This window comes from Micromys minutus (genome assembly GCF_963924665.1).
Source record: "Micromys minutus genome assembly, chromosome: 21".
Classification (NCBI taxonomy): Eukaryota; Metazoa; Chordata; class Mammalia; order Rodentia; family Muridae; genus Micromys; species Micromys minutus.
In genome coordinates this window covers 32,131,026-32,151,669 of record NC_137956.1, presented here as the reverse complement: position 1 = coordinate 32,151,669, position 20,644 = coordinate 32,131,026, and the positions used below count along the sequence as shown (strand labels likewise).

General features: G+C 33.7%; 1 protein-coding gene across 2 annotated transcripts in view; it reads right to left on the bottom strand.

Annotated features, from left to right (window-relative positions):
- The window catches only part of STAG1 (STAG1 cohesin complex component), a 287,724-nt gene that overhangs the window by 176,019 nt on the left and 91,061 nt on the right, over window positions 1-20,644 (bottom strand). For both annotated transcript variants that reach the window (XM_080933999.1, XM_080934000.1), the window contains exon 4: window positions 15,851-16,015. In XM_080933999.1, coding sequence (XP_080790125.1) covers window positions 15,851-16,015 — 165 coding nt within the window. The remainder of the gene's footprint in view (window positions 1-15,850; window positions 16,016-20,644) is intronic.

The following is a 20,644-nucleotide window of genomic DNA, read 5'->3' as shown; positions in this document are numbered from 1 at the left end:
AGCCCTAGAACAGAAGGAAGCAGATATACCCAAAAAGAGTAGACGGCAAGAAATAATCAAAATTAGGGCAGAAATAGACCAAATAGAATCAAAAAGAACCATTGGAAAAAATCAACAAAACCAAGAGTTGGTTCTTTGAGAAAATCAACAAGATTGATAAACCCCTAGCAAGACTAACCAGAGGGCAAAGAGAGAGTATACAAATTAACACCATCAGAAAGGAAAGTGGGGACATAACAACTGAAACTGAGGAAATTCAAGAAATCATCAGATCCTACTACAAAAACTTATACTCCACAAATTGGAAAATCTGGAGGAAATGGACGAATTCCTAGACAGATACAAGATCCCCAAGTTAAACCAGGACCAAGTAAACCATCTAAATAACCCTATAACACCTAAAGAAATAGAAGAAGTCATCAAAAGTCTCCCAACCAAAAAAAAAAAAAAAAAAAAGTTAAACTATAAGAAAGAAATAAGAAAAGTCACAATAGTGTCTTGAGGTTTTTTTTTTTTAATATGTCTTTTTCCAACTGATAAAAGCAAAAAAACTAAAAAGTATTAAGTATAAAGATGACACAAATAACATTAGCAATAAGTATGACCTTGTTGATATACATGAATCATAAAACTGAGTATTATAGAATATAAACAGAATACACAAAAGAACATCATAACCCTTTTATCTTTATTTCTAAGATAGACAAAACTATCCAGTACAATTCTGATTACATTCTTCTAAATTTACATACATAAAATTATAGACACACAATTATTCTGGAACCTAAGCTGACGGTACATTTATGAAAAAGAAAATCTTTTAAAATTTGCATAGGAAAGTTTTCTAAGTCACATTTAGAAATGGCACATACTATTTCAGCGAAGACTTAAGAAAGATGTGCTAAGTAGTTATATCTGGATTCAACAAGAAGCTAAAAAATGTCTTTCTGCCAAGAGCAGCCTTGAATTTTCTTTTATGAAGTAAAATAAAAAATGAAATTTTAGTGTGTAGATATTTGTTTCTGCCAAAATCAGCCCTTCTGTCTATAGATATTACATATACTTTTCCTGTCAATGAAAACAGTTAAGTACTGTGGGTATCAAAGTTTACTACATTTAAATAACTATAAAGAAGTAGTTACTAAATTATAATTTATTAGTTCATAAAATAAAATGTAGCTAGGACTACTAACACGGATGATAAAAAACTGTTAGTTCTTTTCCCTCAGTAAGTACAATTATGTAATTCTATTCTTAAAGCAAATTTATATGCAGAGACATATACAGAAAGATATAAAAAGTTCAAAGAATAGTAGTCAGGATTTTAAATTCCTAATCATTCCAAGTACTTGTACTCTATGACTTAAAGACAAAAGGGGGGGCCATAAAGGGACATCTGAAATATTATAATTAACAAACTGTCATTTTTCTATGACCAACTTACTAGAGAACAGAATAAAAATCAGTATTATGAGTTTTTCCTAAAGCATCTAAGTGATGAAAAATGAAAACCGTTGAGGTAAAAGAAAGCCAAAGCTATAAGGGGAATGTATGTGAAGAATAGTCTGATTAGCAGCTAAATATTAAATCTTCCCTTTAAGATCCCTATTAGTATAAAGATCAACCCAATCCACCCATCTATGCAGTTTACACTGAAATCTTATTTTTGAAACTCTATCAATATAGTTTTATATTTGGTAAACTATGTTAGGGTTAAGAAGATAAAGGTAGACACGCTTATTCTGTAGTGATGCTAACGGGTAGGTTCATTTGGTTTGAAATAAGACAAGCACATGACCAAAATACTATCATCAATAGCTTACAATCTCAAGACTAATCCAAGACAGTGTGTCAGCTCACTCCTCTAAGGCAGTAGAAATGCTATGAATTTTATGAAATCGTGGAATATACAGTGAGCTCCCAAAAGAAAAGGGTAGACAAAGGGATAATGGACCCTAGTCTGGAATGTGGGGGAGGGCACTGGCATCTTGAGAAGCCAGTAAAAAATTCAGAAGTAATACTTTTTGCCATAGATTTTAGTAGTATTACACATCTTCTGTAAACTCTTATAGTCTAATACAGTAATATTATATGTGTACTATGTAATAATTATAGACAGAACTTTATGTGGTTATTTTATTTTTAAGCTAAAATATTCTTGATATTCAAAGTCTGGAGTTTTGTTTATTAATCTTGACTGGGTTTTTGTTGTTTGTGTTTTAAATGACACTCTTCAGGAGCTTGTTTTTGCTTTTTCGTTGTTCATTAATGATGCACACACACAAAACAAAACTTATTTGTGGTTTTGCCCTGCCAAATACCAAGAGGTTTACTTTGTTGCTCCTGTGCTTCAGCCTAATATTAAAGGCTGCTCTTCTCATAGAGCACTCATAATACAGATTACATATAACGCAAGTCTCATAAGAGATTTGCTTTTTGATGCACAGCAACTGCTACTCAGCTTTGGACAAGACAATACAGTGAATTCTTGCTATCCATTTGACCACAATGCTACCTTTTTCAATAAAATCAAAATTCTGGCCTGGGGAAAAAAAAACTGCCCCCCCCATGTTTGTATTCCTAGGTGAACTCTCCTTCAAGCCTTGGGTATCCTTCAGGGTCATTCTGCAATCATAACTTTGTGATAATTTAAAAATTTTTACCAACTCAAATACTAGTTTCTGGATCTTTATTAAACTGAGATTTGGCTGTCCCATGAGCACCCTGCCCAAAAGCTAAAAATAGAATCAGTTTAGATGCACATGTGCAAATGATAATGAAAATGCAGTACACTGTAATGGCTAATGTCTTCCTTCGGAAGAATAGTCAGCATGGTCTTAACCACTAAGCCAGCTCTTCGAGCCCAGTTCTATTCTTTTTAGATCTCCAACTTTATACGAACTGAAATTTTACTCAGCTGTAAAGGAAAATGAAAGTCTAAAAACTGCAGTGGATGGTAGTAACTGCAGAGAATCATGGCTCCTCAAGGTACTGAGAATTAGTAATGATTCGCTTCTAAATAGGGCATTTATACAACCTTTCTAAGGCTTAGGAAACATTGTGGGAAAATGGGCTGTAAAAAGATAGGAAGACTTTAAAAAAAATCTAAAAAGTTTTTTCTGGGCAACTTTACAGAACCTAGCATCACCTGTGCTAAGCCTGTAAAAGACCAAGACTGCCAGCAATTAATCATGGAACAAAGAGGGTCTCATAAGGCAACCCTCCCAGATGAACTGTGTTGACTATTGAGTGATTCTAGAGGAAGGCCTGCTGTGGCCTTCTGCTGTACCACAACTGGTAAGCCCATCAGCCCCTCAAAAGACAGTTCCAAAACCATGTTCACAGGCCCTTGTTAAAAACCAATGGGTCATAATATAAACATATATGAAGGTAGGAAATACGGCTTATTGGGAAGAGGGGAAAAAAATGTTGGCGTTGGGGGGTGAGAGCAGTCCCGATTGTTTGTACCCACTTAGTTGTTTAAAAAAAAAACAAATTAAATTAATAAAATATTTTTTTCTTCCAGTCCCAGGCGCTGGGTTACTGTGCAGACATGGCCAAGCCCCAAGAACCACACCACAGACAACCAGTCCCCACAAATGGCACAGGAATGGCATAAAGAAACCCCAATCACAAAGATACAAATCTCTGAAGGGGGTTGACCCCAAGTTCCTGAGGAACATGCATTTTGCCAAGAAGGACAACAAAAAAAGGCCTGAAGAAAATACAGGTCAACACTGCAAAGGCAGTGAGCACATGCACAGAGGACATCAAGGCCCTTATGAAGCCTGGGGCCATCAAGCCCAAGATTCCAAAGGGCCCCAGCCACAAACTCAGCCATCTGGCTTTCATCAATCACCCCAAGCTTGGGAAGAGAATTCGAAGCTATATGGCCAAGAGTTGTAGGCTCTGCCAACCAATACCCAAGGTTCAAACCAAGGCAGAGGCCAAAGCCCCAGCTAAGGCCCAGGCTTCAGCTCCAGCTCAGGTTCCCAAAGGTGCTCAGTCCCCTGTCAATGCCCCATAGAAAAGGCTACTGCCAATGTGAAGAGGAGCAGACTGCTGTGACACACCCACCTACACATTATTGCAGATGACCAGTGTCCTGTGATGTTTTTACAAATAAACTTGAGAAAAGAAAAAAATAATAATAAAGTAAATTCAGAATGATAATCCTATTAGGTAACAATAAAAGCTGCCTCGCCTTAGTTACTATTATTCTTTGGGCTTCAAATAACTGTTCCTCCTATTAATTTATGGCAATTTTAACTTTCTTATACAATTTTGTATACTAGATCTTCAGAGCAATTCTCTACTAAATCAATAGTGTGGTTAGAATTTCAGCCTATTTCAACTCAATAGGAACTGGTAGTACCCCTATCTGCTTCTAATCAGACAGCCAAAGATTTCTTTTCCTTCCACACAGGCAGAGTAAAAAAAGCCAATGTTTGCAGAAATAAAAATAAATAAATAAATAAAAGAAAGAAAGAAAGAAAGAAATGTGTATTTGCTTTTTGTAATCCCTTCAAATTGAAGGATGGAAATTATACAATGCCTAAAAATGAAAAATTTTCAGATAAGTATTGCAATAGGACATCATGTGATTGCTACACACACACACACACACACACACACACACACACACACACACACACACACACACACACACCTGACCATAACCAAATAGTTTCAGGGTTTCTATTGCTTTAATGAAATAATATGACGAAAAAGCAAGTTGATTAGGAAAGGGTTTATTCAGCTTACACATCCACATTGTAGTCCATCACTGAATAAGTCAGGATAGGAACTCAAAGGGAGGAACCTGGAAGCAGGAGTTGATGCAGAGACCCAGAGAAGTACTGCTTACTGCCCTGTTCATCAGGACATGATCACAGCCTGCTTTCTTATAGAACGGAGGAACAGCAGCCTAGGGGAAACACCACCAACAGTGGTTCCCTCACCTTGTTAATTACTAATTAAGAAAATGGCCTCCAGGCTTACCTGTAGCCCGGTCTTATAGAGATGTTTTCATAGATGACATAATGTCACACTGACATAAAATGAGCCTCTCCTCCATTAACATTCACCAATTACAATGAGCTTAAATTTCCAAGGTAAATTTCACACTTAACTCATTCTTTAAATAATAAACCCCACTCCAACATCCCACAGACACTTGCTCAACTATGTTCATGGAAGCTTTATTCATAATAGCCAGAAACTGCAAACAACCTGAATGTTCCACACCTGAAGAATGAATACTGAAAGTGTGGTTCATTTACACAATAAAATACTATTCAGCTATTAAAATAAAAAAACATAAATTTTGCAGACAAATGGATGGAACTTTAGAATATTGTCCTGAGTGAGGTAACCCAGTACCCCCCCCCCAAAAAAAAAAAAACAAGCACAGTATATACCCACTTGTAAGTGGATATTAGCCATAAAATACAGGCAACATGTTACACTCTACAGACCCAAAGAAGCTAAACAAGAAGAAAGGTCCAAGCAAGAAAACTTGAATTTCACTTAGAAGGGGAAATGAAATAGTAAGAAGAAGCAGATGGAGGGAGGGAACTGGCAAGGAGAGGTCTCCGGGAAGGAGAGGGGGTTTCGGATGGGGAAAGATAGAATACATGGCAATATGGCCATAAAAATGAATGGAAATCTGCAACTGACAGTGGTGAGAAGGTGGGCGGCACCTTCAGGACAAGATAGAAACCTGGGATAAGAGAGGCACCCAAGAATCAATGAAGCTGTGACTCACAACACTGTGAATATGGAACCTGAAGAGGCTACCTCCTATAGCCTGGCAGGAACCCCAGTGGAGTGATAAAACCAACCCACCCACGAAACCTTTGACCCAAAATGTATTCTGTCTACAAGAAGAGCAGGCACAGGGGATGGAGTAGAGGCTAAGGGAATGACCAACCAATAACCACCCAACTTGAGACCTATCCCATGGACAATTACCAATTTCTGACACTATTAAATGATAGATACTCAGTTATGCATGTTGTCCTTTGAGAGGCTCCACCCAGCATCTGACTGCATCTGACCTAGATAGATACAGACACCCACAGCCAAACAGTAGATGAAGCTTGGAGACTTTTATGGAGAAAGGACTGTGGGCCCTAAAGGTGATAGGAACCAGAAGACCAACAGAATAAACTAACCTGAACCATTAGGGCTCTGAGTCTGAACCACAAACCAAAGAACATACATGTGGACCCATGCAGATGTGCACCTTGGTCTTCATGTGGGTCCCAAGCAACTTTAACAGGAGCTATCCCAAAAGCTGTTCTCAGTACACAGGGTATGTTCTACTAGCTGGGTTGCCTTGTCTGGCCTAAGCCGGAGAAATGCATATCCTTGCAAAGACTTAAGTACCTAGGTGGAGGTATACGGAGACAGAATGGAACTTGCTCAGAGGAGAAGGGAAAGGGGCAAAGATTGTGGAAGGGAGTGATCAGGAGAAGGGCAGTGAGAGAGATGCAAAGTAAATACGTAAAAAAAAATTAAATTAAATTAAATAAGCAAACCCCATTCTTTATAAAAACTATAGAAATAGATTTTAACAATATTTGATCAGAAAGGAAAAACATTTTTCTAGTAGGCAAATTACTACTGCGACACTCACTAGAGATTCAGAATGAACACATAAGTTTGTATGGAGATGGTTATGATGTTAATGGCTATGATGCCAGAGGTTCACTGATATTGATATGGAATGCAATAAACTAAAAGTTAAGAATCTTTATTTGATCTACCATATGAGAAATACATACTCACAATACTACTCTAATATGCTCCAAAACTCCTGGAAGCTTTGGAAACGATACTCATAAAGTGAGTAGGCATTCAAATCTTTATAGAATTTAGGGGATATCTTTTTCTATAAGCTAAGTATATATCATGGTCAATAAGACCACCCATTTGGGACCCACATGACCCTTATTTCCAGCATTCTATGTAAATAATGGCATCTCAAGGTAACACAGACTAAGTAGCCACAATTCACCTTCAAAGACAATGTGGAAAGATTATGCATGAATTACAGCTTGAACATTATGATTATTGAAGTATCTCAACCTGCAAAGAAGCTCAGCAATAGGTAATAATCGGTACCACTGATAACAAGACACATGGTCACCCTATTGTACTATTTGATTTCTTCAACAACTAAAGCTCTAGCCTGATAGATGAAACTTGATTTAAGGAGGCAGAGACAAAAGCTATGCTTTCTCATAGTCTTCAGATCCAGACTGATTTACAAATACAACTTTGAATGAAAAGAAGAATAAATCCTTAAAGAAGAGCATCCTATGAACTACTTCCAAATTCATCCAGTGTATCTCCCAATAGGGCTGTTATATGTTCTTAAAAGGAATACTTTCCTATAGTGACAGCCATTGTCTAAAGATTCTTATTGATCATGTTATCCAATTAGAGCATGTAGTAGCCAGGTAATAGATATACATTTCTGCTATTTATGAGAATTCATTCTTACTCTAGTCCCAAGATACTAACCACATGACATCTATAAATACTTCTAAAATTACTGCACACCAGATTAAAACTCTGTGTGTCTCAAGTAAACCAAGACACACACTCTACAATCCATAAATACTCAAAGGAGTTCTTGGCATCAATCATAACCTACTAATGTTTTTCTTGCTGAGTAGTTAAGTTGTCATTTCCTAAATGTATGCTGTAAAGTTGCAAGAAAACTAAAGAATTACAAATTAAATCTTGACAGTAACAAGTCTTTTAAAAATGCTGAAAGACTGACTCTCCTCTCTCCTCCCCCAATCTCAAAAATCAATGTCCAATTTTAACACTATTTGCATTTATGTTCATGTTTTCTAGATTTTAATATTAACTTCGGGTTAAGGAATCCCAAACTAGATTCACATAGTTTTACTAGCAAGAAACAATTCTCTTTGTAGCCCTAGATCAAAGGATTAAGGGTAAAGCCTAGCAAACAGTAAGAAATCATCTCAACATATATTCAGTTTGTCTTAGCAACTTAGAAATAAACTTTGATGAGGAGTTTTGCTTTATTATGTTCAAAGCTAAAGTATGAAGTGAGAATATATTCAATCTAAGTTAAATAATTTTTTAGAAAAAAGTCTCATTATACATAGACGTGGATTTATTTGTGTGACGCTTATTTGTTCACGTATTCATTTACTTTCATTTTTGAGGCAGACTCTCCCTCATTATTTCTGTAGACCAGTATTTCGTTAAATGCAAAATGTCCATGTCTCCATCATCTTTCTGCTGCTGGGATAACATCTGCTACTACATCTCATTCAGTGTGTCATTTACTACTACTAAGATCCTTTTTGGTAATATATAAAAGAGCACTTTAGACAGAAGCAAAAAATGTGTTCTTCCTTTAAAGTAAAACTAGAACGCACCACTGCATATATTTAAATAACTACAAAAAATATAAATATTTAGATGTACATATAAAAGTTTAATTTTTTTCTAAAACATACTTAATGAAATAAAAAGAAGTGCATATATATAAACTATCATTCATGGTTGGTTACAAATAAGTGACTACTAGTTTCAAGCAATAGTAACTACATCTTTCCTTAGTCTTCTTAAGACCATCTACATACATGATACAAAATAACTTAAAGAAAAAAATGGAGAATATTATCAAAACTCACCAGTTATTTTAAGACTTGAAATCAGCAAGACTACAAAATGTTTGATAATAGCAATGTGTTCAGTAAAAGTTGAAATAAGAAAAAAAACAAACAAACAAAAAAAGAAAAAACAGGTACCTTTTGGATGTAATTCAGCAGTGTGATAAGAAAAGTTACTACTTACATATTGGACAAAGAAAGAATCCTATACATGCTAAGGAAGTTAGTCTCTAAGCTATACCTCTAGTTCTCAGAAAATTGTTAATTTGAGGTAATAAACCTTCATAACTCCAATTCTAAGTGACTTACTTTCATAACCTATTTTTCACCTACACCTAATAAGGAGCTTTGATGATACATTTTGGAAAAGTCTGAAACAAAATCATTAGTGTCTATCTTCTTTGTGATTACTTTAAAAATAACTAGACAAATTCACATTCTCTTTTAAACCATACATTTATACTAGGAAGCATATATTTAGCCAAAGATTACATTACTAGGTCCCCTTTTATCAACAGAATAAAAACAAAAGGTACAAAATACATCAAAATATGAACTTAAAAAAAAAACAAAAAACAAAAAAAAAAAAAAAAATACCTAACTGCTTCTAAACGACATGGAGCCTCTAACGTTGGGAAATGCCAGAATTTAAAAGAAACTTAGGTGAATTATCTTATGAGGTTTTTAAAAACTATAAAATCTACCACTAACTCTTATACAAGATAGTTACAAAAAAATGAGAAATTGTATAATACAACTAACTTCATGTCTTAAGACTTTAGCAGCACATGGATATCAGTATAAATAACATTTTTGTTCATTATAAAACTAAAAAGCTAATGAATATCACTTAGGTAAGTTTAGTTCATACTATATCCCTTAGCCTAAAAGAATGCCCATTAGTTCTCAACCACATTTTTTGAATGAATGAACTAAAAAGTCCAAATGTTGAACTCTGGAGGTACAAAAAATAATAGAGGTTTACAGAAAATTGTCTAAAGTGCTCAATAACACATAACAACCAAATTTAAAAATCAAAAACACAGCTTCCATGTTCTAAAATTACACATATGTTTACTGACATGAATTTTAAAAGTCAAAATGTCCACACTTTTAATCCCAGCACTTAGGAAGCAAAGGCAGGCAGATCTCTGTAAGTTTGAAACCAGCGTGTCTACACTGTGAGTTCCAGGACAGATAGAATGATAGAGATGCCACATCTCAAACATAACCAGAAAGTTGAAATGTTCAAGTAAAAGTTTCACACACAAATTCTCCAGCAACACACTAAGGAAAATTTCTGTTATTTAGTGAATAACTAACTCAAAGAGCTAGGGTCACCAAGTCATCTCGCTGCCTACTGAAATGATGACATTTTCTTTTCTTCCTTACATGCCTTACTACAATTTGTAGCTAATGGAGACTAAGTTATGACCACAGAATGTTTTCACTGTTTTATTTTCTTACAACTTTATTTAAAAACGAGAGAGATACATGTACAGATTTTTAAAAGCATTTTGGCATAAAACTATATGAACATATTTTTGTCAGCATTTGACTTTTTTAAAAGGTTTGATAGTATGCATTGAAATATTACTAGATATCATTAGCATAAAGTACATGTAAAACAAAACATAACATGGAAATAGTCAAAGTTTTCTTGGTATGTACAGATTAGACATAATGATTTTTTTCTCTTTCAACTTTATTTAAATAAAAGAGAGATACATGTACAGATTTTTAAAGGCATTTTGGAATAACACTGTATGAATATATTTTTGTCAGTACATTATTCTTTTAGACGTTTGATAGTATGCATTGAAATCTACTAGTTATCATAAGCATAAAGTACATTTAGAACAGAATGTAACATGAAAACAGAGTTTTCTTGGTGTTTATAGATTAAATATAATGATTTTTGAATACCAAAAATTGCCACAAGGCTATATTCTTAGCTCTTGGATTATTAATGATTTATGGTCCAGGAGTACCACACTCTGAGAGGGTGCTGTACACTTAACGAATTTTTAGAAAATGGCTTTCAAAAATACTTTAGTATTTTTCATTTGATACTACTAAAGGTCAACCGATAGACTTTTAGTTCAGCCATTCAACAATAAACTGTTGAGAGCTAATTTTACTCTTTTAGGCTTTCCATTAATCACAAGGAATATGATATTAACTAAAAATCTATAAAACTTTCATTACTTCCCCAAAAGATCTATCAAAAAGTTGTTGGTGTCTTACTCCAATCTGTTTTTACCTATGAATCATCTAAGTTGCTCCATAAAAGAAACTGACAAAAATGTAAACATGATCAAGCAAATTGTACTAACTATTCCTATTGCTATATAAAACCATGGGCTTCTTATTTAACTTTTGGAGAGAGTAAACGAGTGTGAGGTCAGAAGACAAATTGCAAGATTCAAATGTGTCTGTTCCCTTATCATGTGGATTCTGGGGACTGATTTCAACTCAACAGGCTAAGTTAGCTAGGAGCTTATACAAGTTGAGCCACCTCACTGGCCAAAACATTTTTTAAAGATTTATTTTATTTTGTGTATATGAAAACTCTGTAGCTGTCTTCAGACACACTAGAAGAGGGCATCAGATCTCATTACAGATGGTTGTGAGCCACCATGAGGTTGCTGAGGATTGAACTCAGAACCTCTGGAAGAGCAGTCAGCGTTCTTAACCTCTCAGCTATCTCTCCAGCCCCCTGGCCAAAACTTTTTAATATTAGTTTTCTATACAAGAACTCTAATATTCTAGCACTACAGGAACATTTCCCTGGAAATTTTAATACAGACATGTATATCCTCCGTGAATATGGTTACATCTGTCTGTACCTTTACAACGACTGTAGCATTTCTCTTGTTATTTTCATATTTTGTTTGGCTTTTCATTATTGTTGGTTAAGACATTGGCTATGGATTCCATACAGCAAGTAATAAGCAGCAGGGATAAATAATGCTTGGGCCAATGACTCTGTCTGTATTTCACTATGAAAAAGGCACATTGAGAATTGTGTGGTTTTAAGGGAGGTAACACTTACTAGGAACAGAAGTTCCTTGTTTTCTCCATTCACAAAGTTTTTATGATGAGGAGAGAATAATTTTTATAAAGACTCTATACAAATTCAGATAATATATATCTTTCCTATATCATGTTTATTTGGTTTGGTACATTACAGTAAAAGATTGTCTAATAACAATTCATCCTTGCATTTCTGACATAAATTCGCATTATCTTATTATTCTCTTCTTTCCTTCTCTGGGCTACATTCAAAGTGAATATCTAAAAAAATAATAATAATAAGCTATTCTTGAATATTTTAATACTCCCCAATGTTCCCATTAATTTTTTGAACAATATTTCAACTTATTTTCAGCTTTTAAGAATAGCTCTTTATTTGTTTTTGATTTATTCCCTATTTTAATTTTACTTAAACGACTATTTGTTTATTTGTTCACTTATATAATTATTTTTGGTATTTAGGTATTTTTTTACAATAACTATAGATAATAAGTATAACAGGAACACTGAAGGACAGCTTGAGATACATGATATCTGAATTATTTTTCTTGCTGTAGTAACAAGATTCCTAAAGGAAATATTGTAAGAGACAAATTTCTTATTTTAGCTTTCAGTTTCAGAGGACTGAAGCTTTATTGATGGGGAAGACACAGAAGAGGTCATGGCAGTAGGAGCCAGCAACAGAGACACATTCGTTCACATGGTGGTTAATCAAAAAGGACAAGAGCAAGCTAGAACCAGAAGACAGAACCATTTAAAGTCCCACCTAATAGGTACTAACTTTAGCAACACAAAGTTTACATGCTAACCTCCAAAACATTACCACAAGCTTCAAGAAGCAGCTCTGAAACATGAGGCTCTGTAGGACACATCAGATTAGTATTGTACTGCAGGTCACTATAAGCCTACACTTGTCTAGCACTGCTTCAGATTTAACTGCAGGCAAGGACAGAAAGGACCTTAGTTTTGAAACAAATCTGTATATTCTCATTTCTTAGGAAGTAATTTAATTTCTTTTAACCTACAAATGTCAAGTTCTTGAATACCAGTAAGCTCTCTATTAAAATTCAAATTCTGTTCATTTGTAGTATTTTTCTATACAAATGCATAAACATTTCTTTTGTTTCCAAATTCATTGACTTTATCTATTCCCTCAGTCCAACATGTAAGTTTGAGAGAGAATACTGCTCTAATTTCAAGTTCCTCCAGCGTCAGTCTTTGATTACAGGAGTGCAAGACCATACATAGCTTTTATACTCTCTATAGGACAGTTTATTGGTGGCATTGCATTTGAAGTGGATGGGCAATAAATAATGAAATTACCAAGTCATTGTTAATAAAAGGTCCTTATCAATCATTTAAGCATGCCTGCTCTTGGATAAGGAACAACACAAGAAAATTTGTTATGAAACAATTCCACATTTACATTTTAGAAATATAATAAAAATAACCAAACGCACTACTTTTAGGAGATAATATTATATTCAAACAAAACTAAAACGTACTAAATAAACCATGGCCACAGTGTATAAGCAAAAAAAAAAAAAAGAAAGAAAAAGAAAAAAGAAAAAATCAGAATAAAACACCACCAACAGGTTGCAAGATTAAAAACAAAATTATCCAAATATGAGTGTGTGTGTTTGTGTGTGTGTGTGTGTGTGTGTGTGTGTGTATCAATATACCAAGTTTTTTAAAAATGAATGTTAAATTATTTCAAAAGTTTTAAAAATGATGAATAAAAGTTGAAAAGAAAGCAATAAAATACACTTGAAATACTACAGTAAAGTGAAATTCTGAAGGATACAGTGTCCTAAAACTCCATACTCAGAAAATGTGGTAAAAAATGATATGAGGACAATATATAAAATACTACCTTAAGAATTTGTTTAAAATACATATAGAATTTTGCTCTTATAACATTATTTTTTGACTGAGTAGATAGGTGATTTGGTAAAGTGGCTGCTATATGTGTGAAGGAACCTGGGTTCAATCCCTAAAGCCTACATTAAAACATGACAATAGGACTCGAAAGTTGGCTCAGCAGTAAAGAGTGCTTGCTGTTTGGTTCCCAGAAACCATGTTGGATGGATTACAACTTTGACTTCAAGAGATCTTATGCCTTCTTTTCTGGATTCTCAAACATCTGAACTCACATATGCATACCCCACTACCACGACACATACAAAAACACAAAATTAAGAAAATAAACCTTTAAAAAGTATACACACTAGCACAACTAGCCATTTTGGTGTTTAAAAAGAAAAGAATTTATTAACATTAATTTTAACATTCAGTTATAATATATTTTTAAATATTTATAGTATATGAACTTTTATATAGAATACAGAATTCTGAGAATACTAAATTTATATAAAATTCATACTTTTACACAATTCTGCCCTAATTCATATGTTTATCTTTTTAGTAAAAATTGAGAAGACTATACCTAAAAAACTCAGTATTTCAGTAGCCTGTTAACAGTTTTATCTCAAAGTCTGATGAATATATGGTCAAACTTAATGGCCAAATCACTTGTTTTTTTTTTTAAATATACGAATACAATATATAGGCAATCATTTACTGCTTTAGAACCGGAAATTCAGTAATTGTTGTACAATTTAGAATTTTATCAGTATAATCCACATTGTTGGTGGTCATACAAATTGAAAGACCAATATACAAAAAAGACAATATAAATTAAATTCCTCTAAGGGCTTTAAAATAAAATACAAATAAAAAAATAAAGACAAACTAATGACAAACTGTATTGGTCCTGAATGTTAACTTTAGTTCATAAATTATTGACATGCTTTTTAGACTTAAACTGAAATATAATTTTAAAATTAGCAATTGAGAAAATAAACAAAAATTTACCTTACTGATAATAGCTAGTTATCAAGAAAATACAAATTAATGTAATAATTGATATTATTAAATTATCAATTAATTTTGAAATATAAAGCACCAATACAAAGAAACAGAAACTGAACATGCTTTTATAAGTTTATTTGTTTTTCAAGACAGTGTTTCTTTAGGTAGCTGTAGCTGTCCTAGAAATAGTTCTACATACCAGGCTGGCAAACAAACTTACTAGAGATATGCAACCTCCTGAATGCTGAGATTAAAGGCATAGACCACCACTGCCCAGTTACACTTCTTTTTTTAAAACCAGAATATTTATATGTTCTTCTGGCAGTGTAACACTATGTAGCACAGGCTCATGAGCCTCCCCTCTTGCCTAGCCACCAGAGTGCTGGATTTCAAATTTGTATTTCATACTCAGCATATTCAACTAAACACACCTTCAAGTTGTGTGTTATTTTCTCCACTTCCTGTGAAGGGTGAAAGTTGAATTTATTGAAGAGAAATATGGTATTTATGTATCGTTTTAAGAAAATAGCCCTCAAGCAAAAAAACCCATCTGTGGCATTTTTAATGGATGTACAAAGACTAACATGAATAATTAGTATATGTAAATAGTAAAAAAAATGTAACAACATGTTAAAAGAGTGATAAAGTAACTTTGATTTATATTTTAATGAAATCATTAATAAAATCAAGAATCATTTTATTTTATTGTTAAAGAAATGAAATATAAAAGACAGTAAGTAGATTACTAAAATATAAAAATAAAAACAGGAAAAAGAGCACCCTAAACTAAGAAAATAACTCAATGCATAAAGTGCTTATTATATAAGGATCTGAGTCTCCAAACACCCCACCCCCAACACACACACAAACTTCTCTCAAATACTCTGAAATCCACATTACACATATCAAATCAAGGTCAAAACTACATTAAAACAATACAAATTCTCTTGGGCATCTTCTACTATTCATTTTCTTTAGTACAACTGAAAGAATACCTTGCTAATAAACAAAATGTTCTTTATAAGCTTAACTAAAACACACACCCAACAAAGAATAACATTTTGGTTCAGCCAAAAATTAACTGTAGAGAAGTTGGAGGAAAGACTATGTAGTAGAGTGCATGCTCAGAATATTCAAGACGCTGGGTGGAAAAGCTATCTTCAAAAACATACACACACTCATACACACAATACACATGAAGTGTCAATATCCACACTGGCAGATTCCATATAGATTACTGACTGCTTTGCTTTACACAAGAAATAAAAACATTTTAAAATTACCTGCATTGCACTCTTCCCCAGCTTCACCACCTCAAACAACGTGACAGGATCCCCTTCGCCATTCTGTTGAGGGTGCCCATTGGCTCTTCCACGACCTGCTCCTCTAATTCCAGCTTCAATTCTGCTCTTTTCTCCTGGAGATTTTCGAGGTTTCTTATTTGTTGACTGAATAAAAAGATTAAAAAAAAAAACTAAATGCAAACTTTCTTGTTTTATATAAACATAACTTTAAATTATTTGATCCACTGGTGTTAAACAATTTAAAATTTTCAATGACCAAAAAAATACAATAAAAACATCAAAATTGAAGATATTAAAATAAAATTTTAAATCTGACTAGATTTTTTATATCAATGTTTAATGATTTAACTATGTGTACTACTGACATTACCAAATTTATATCTTCCTCAAACATAAATTTGAAAGCCTAGTTCACTAGAACACTCCTGGAAAATTCTGTATTTCCAATTTTGTCAATGAATTACTCCAAAATTTTCTTATTCTTTCAACAAACACTCTAAATGTGCATTCTTGGAGCTGTTCAAGATACCAGGGATACAACAAAGTCAAACAGTTCTGTTCTGATAGAGCCTAACTTATCTAATTATCACTACCTTCCTGCCACCGTTATTTCCCTCTTTTGGTCTTCCCAGAAATAATCTCATTTAGCCCAAGCTAATCTCAAACTCACTATATAACTGAAAAAACAAAAACAAAACAAACAAAACAAGAAAAACCTCTGAACTCGAAATCCTTCCATCTTCCAAGTGCTGGCATTGCAGGCATTTACCACTGTGTTGTTTCTGCAGTGCACTAACAGTACCCAGAGCTTTGTGCATGCTAGACTGACATTCTTTCGATTGAAATACATCCCTAGCCCACTAGGTTTTCAACATGGATACTAGCTACTACTGCATCCTAAAGCCAGAGAAAAATGAGAATTTTTCCATAGTTACTTTATCCAAATCCAGAAATGTTTATTCATTTATACATCAACTAGCTACATGGCTATTGCTTCATCAAATTAGCCAACATCAATTTTGCTAAATGAAAATTAAGAGACTTTATCTAATTACTCCCACCTACAGCCCCAATTATTTCTCTCTTTTGTTTTTCCCATACATAATCTTATATAATAACCTACGCTAACCTCAAATCCACTATATAGTTCCCTAAAACTTTAAAACGTCACATGATTTTGTAGCTTTCCTCTCAGATATATTATTATCCCTTTCTATACAATATTCATTGCCAGTTGGTGTTAAACAGGTTTGACATTTTATTTTTCAATAATAATATTTTTTGAGTAATTTATATTCACTAGAGCCCTATTCCAATTACCAATTTTTTGCATCATGTCCCCAAATCTATACTTATTTGTCTTCCTTTATGATGCTGGAGCAGACCTTTGTAAACATACTCTATTTCTATCTGCTGCAGTATTAGCCTGTATAAACAGTTTTGTCAATGTGTCCGTTTTAGAATCATCCTAGCACTATGACAGTCACCAGCTTCCATTCTTGTTTTGTTCCAATCCCCACCCTGGGCACTTCAAGTCTCTGTGAGGCTAGGAACTTCCTCTCCCACTGAGGCCAGACAAGGCAGCCTAGGTAGTGGAACATATCTCACTTATGGGCAACAGTTTTTAGACAGCCCCCCACCCCCTTCAGTTGTTCAAAACCCAAATGAGGGTCAAGCTGCACATCTGCTACTTATGAGCGGAGAAGCTTAGGTCTACCAGCTGACTCAGAGAGACCAAGACACCCACAGCCTAACACTGGATGGAACCTGGAGACTCTTATGGAAGAAGAGGAAGAAGGAACTCCACAGGAAGACCAACAGAATTAACTAACCTGAACCCTTGGGGCTCTGAGAATCTGAAATACCAACCAAAGAATATACACATTTTCCATTCTTAAGAAGCAGTAAGTAATTTCTTGTTACCTTTCCAGAAACGCTTAAAATATGTAGAAATATGATTTCTATTAATTTTGTTACTTACACAGACATCTGAAACATTCTATTTCCACTATTAACATATTTAATAAACCATCTATAGAAATACCATTTTAAAAAAACAAGATTTTTTTTCTTTAAAGTTGTTCCATGTCAGTGCCTCAATTTCAGCCATTAACTTGTTGGTGAACAGTTCTTTACATCTTTCTTTTCTTTTTTTATACAAGGTAAGGATAGTGGGTGGCCAAGAAGACTCTAAGATTGTAGTAGCAATTAAAAGATTGCTGGGTGAGGAGATTCATATGCTTCCACACCCTCACATTCTGTACTACTTCTGAGTATATTATAGGCAGTTAAAAGATGCTGGAGGAGTGGGAGACATTTTAGTAGTTTAGTTGCTCATAAGTTGCTTATACCTAAGATCCTCAAATAACTCTAAATAAATGCACTGGTATTCCAAGCTAGATGAATGGAATTTTATCTCTGATGGCCTATCTGTAGTGAGTAATAGATGCTTCATTGTATCCTCCCAAAAAGATTCACATACCAAAGTTTAAGGAATACTTGTTAAATTATAAGACAATATAACCAAATGTTCATAAACTGAATAGATTAAATTAAAATAAAGGAAAATCTAGCTAATGTCCTTGCTTATCTTTTTTTTTTAACATTCCAAAATAACAATTTAACACAGGCTGAATAAAGACATGTTGCATGCAGGGGGTGGGGGGGACAAGTAGAATGGTTAGTGTTTGGTTGGCTCAAAAACTGGAAATAAAACAATTAGCAAGCCTTGAGAATACCTAAATAAATAGATAATGGTTTCAATTTTAAATATCCTGGTTTTGATAACTATGTAATACTAAATGTAATATCCTTGTTCCTAGAAAATATGCACTTAAGTGTGCATTGCTCACTTGTTTCCCATAAAATAATATAGGGTAGTGGAGAGTTCTGGAAACTGAAGTATCCATACTGTAATAGCACTAAACAAAAAGAAATCTACAGTAACCTTAAAATAAATAATATTCTATGAAACATGATTCTGAAGGAAAATAATAAATTAGGCTTCATAAAATGTAGAATTTTTTATTCTTTAATATAGAAAAACAACTACTGAAAATATAAAATACTATTTTTTCTCCTGTTGAATCAAAACGCTGTTTGAATCATAAACCAGCTGAACATACAAAAGTGACGCTACAGTTCTCTATCATTGTACAAATACCAATGAGCTTTGATTTCCAAACTTTAATGATAAGATTTGATAACTAGTAGTAAAAGTCCAGCTTTGTGCTTTTTTTGTATCACTTGAGATACTCTACATTTCTCTGGGTGCAGCTTTTTCAAAAACACACTGCTGAATTATTTTGAAAAACACATAAATTTCAGAAAAACAAGAAAAAGCTAACAAATTAAAAATAAATCTAAACCTTATGAAATGTATTCAGTATACTTTGTCATCAAAGAAATGCAAATAAAAACAAAATACATACTCACTGAAAGAATAAAATAAAAATAATTTAAAAATTAAAATATTCAATGTCAGAAAATGAACTCACTTTATATTGATGATGGGGCTTTAAACTGATATAATTATTAAAGGAAAACATTTAGCACATCCCGACTTACACATACTTCCTATAAACCATAAATTCCAGTCTTGTGCGTATATATGTGTGTGTATACATATATCCACTTGAATGAAATGCACACTAATAAACAAAAATGATGTATTCATAAATATTAATGGATTTATAGCTAATAGTCATACTGGAAAACAAAGAAATGACAAAATAAATATATGTGTTAAAAAAATATACTAAGCAGAAACTTAAAATAACTACTGCTGGGCAGTGGTGGTACACAACTTTAACCCAGAATTTTGGAGGCAGAGGCAGGTGGTTCTCTGTGAGTGCGAGGCCAGCCTGGCCTATAAAGCTATTTCCAGGATATCCAGGGCTACATAGAGAAACTCTGTTTCAAATAAATAGTAAACAAACAAACAAACATCCAAATTACTAACCACATAACTAAAGCAAAACACTGCAGTAAATTTAGAATTCATGGTTTTTTGTTAGTTTGTTTATCCAGAAAAGTATTCAGAGAAAGCACAGAGGAAAGATTAAAAACACTGTCATTGAACACTATCTTCAGAGAACCTGAGTCTTCAGAGCAGCTATGACACTACAAGAGAACCTCAACAAGGTCAGACATTGTTAAATAGAAAGAGTTGTGGGGAAGGACATTAGACTCTTACCTGAAGAACTCCTACCTTGCCCCTGAATTATATGTAATTCTACATGGTCTCAGTATGGTGCTAAACACATAGAAATTACAAAGTTCACCAAAGGAGATACTCCATCCAAAAAGTTACGGGGACTAGTTATCCATGCCAGTAAAAGACTACTGATTCAAACTCATAGTCCAGGCTCCTTAAATAAGCCCAATACTTTTTGGCTTCTCTGGTCTATCACTCACTCGTTCTCTATCTGGTGAGAGTAGCAGTTGACACATAGCCTTCTCCAGAATCAAATCTTATGGTTCCGAGCAATCCTAGGAAATGGCAATCCTAGGCTCTACTTTTCTAATGTATTATATGAAAACACTGCCTACCTATGTTCTCACAACATCATTATAAAGATGATATAAGTAAGCTTAATACAAAATGCATGCTCAAGTACAAGGAGGCTATTAGTTATCTTTTATAGTGTTCTAGACACTGGAAGAATAATGTAATGCTAAAAATGAAGATACTGCTTCTCATGAACTTTCAATTTCAATGCAGACCAGGCTGCTTAACTTTGGATAGGAAAATACTTAATTTTCAATATGAAC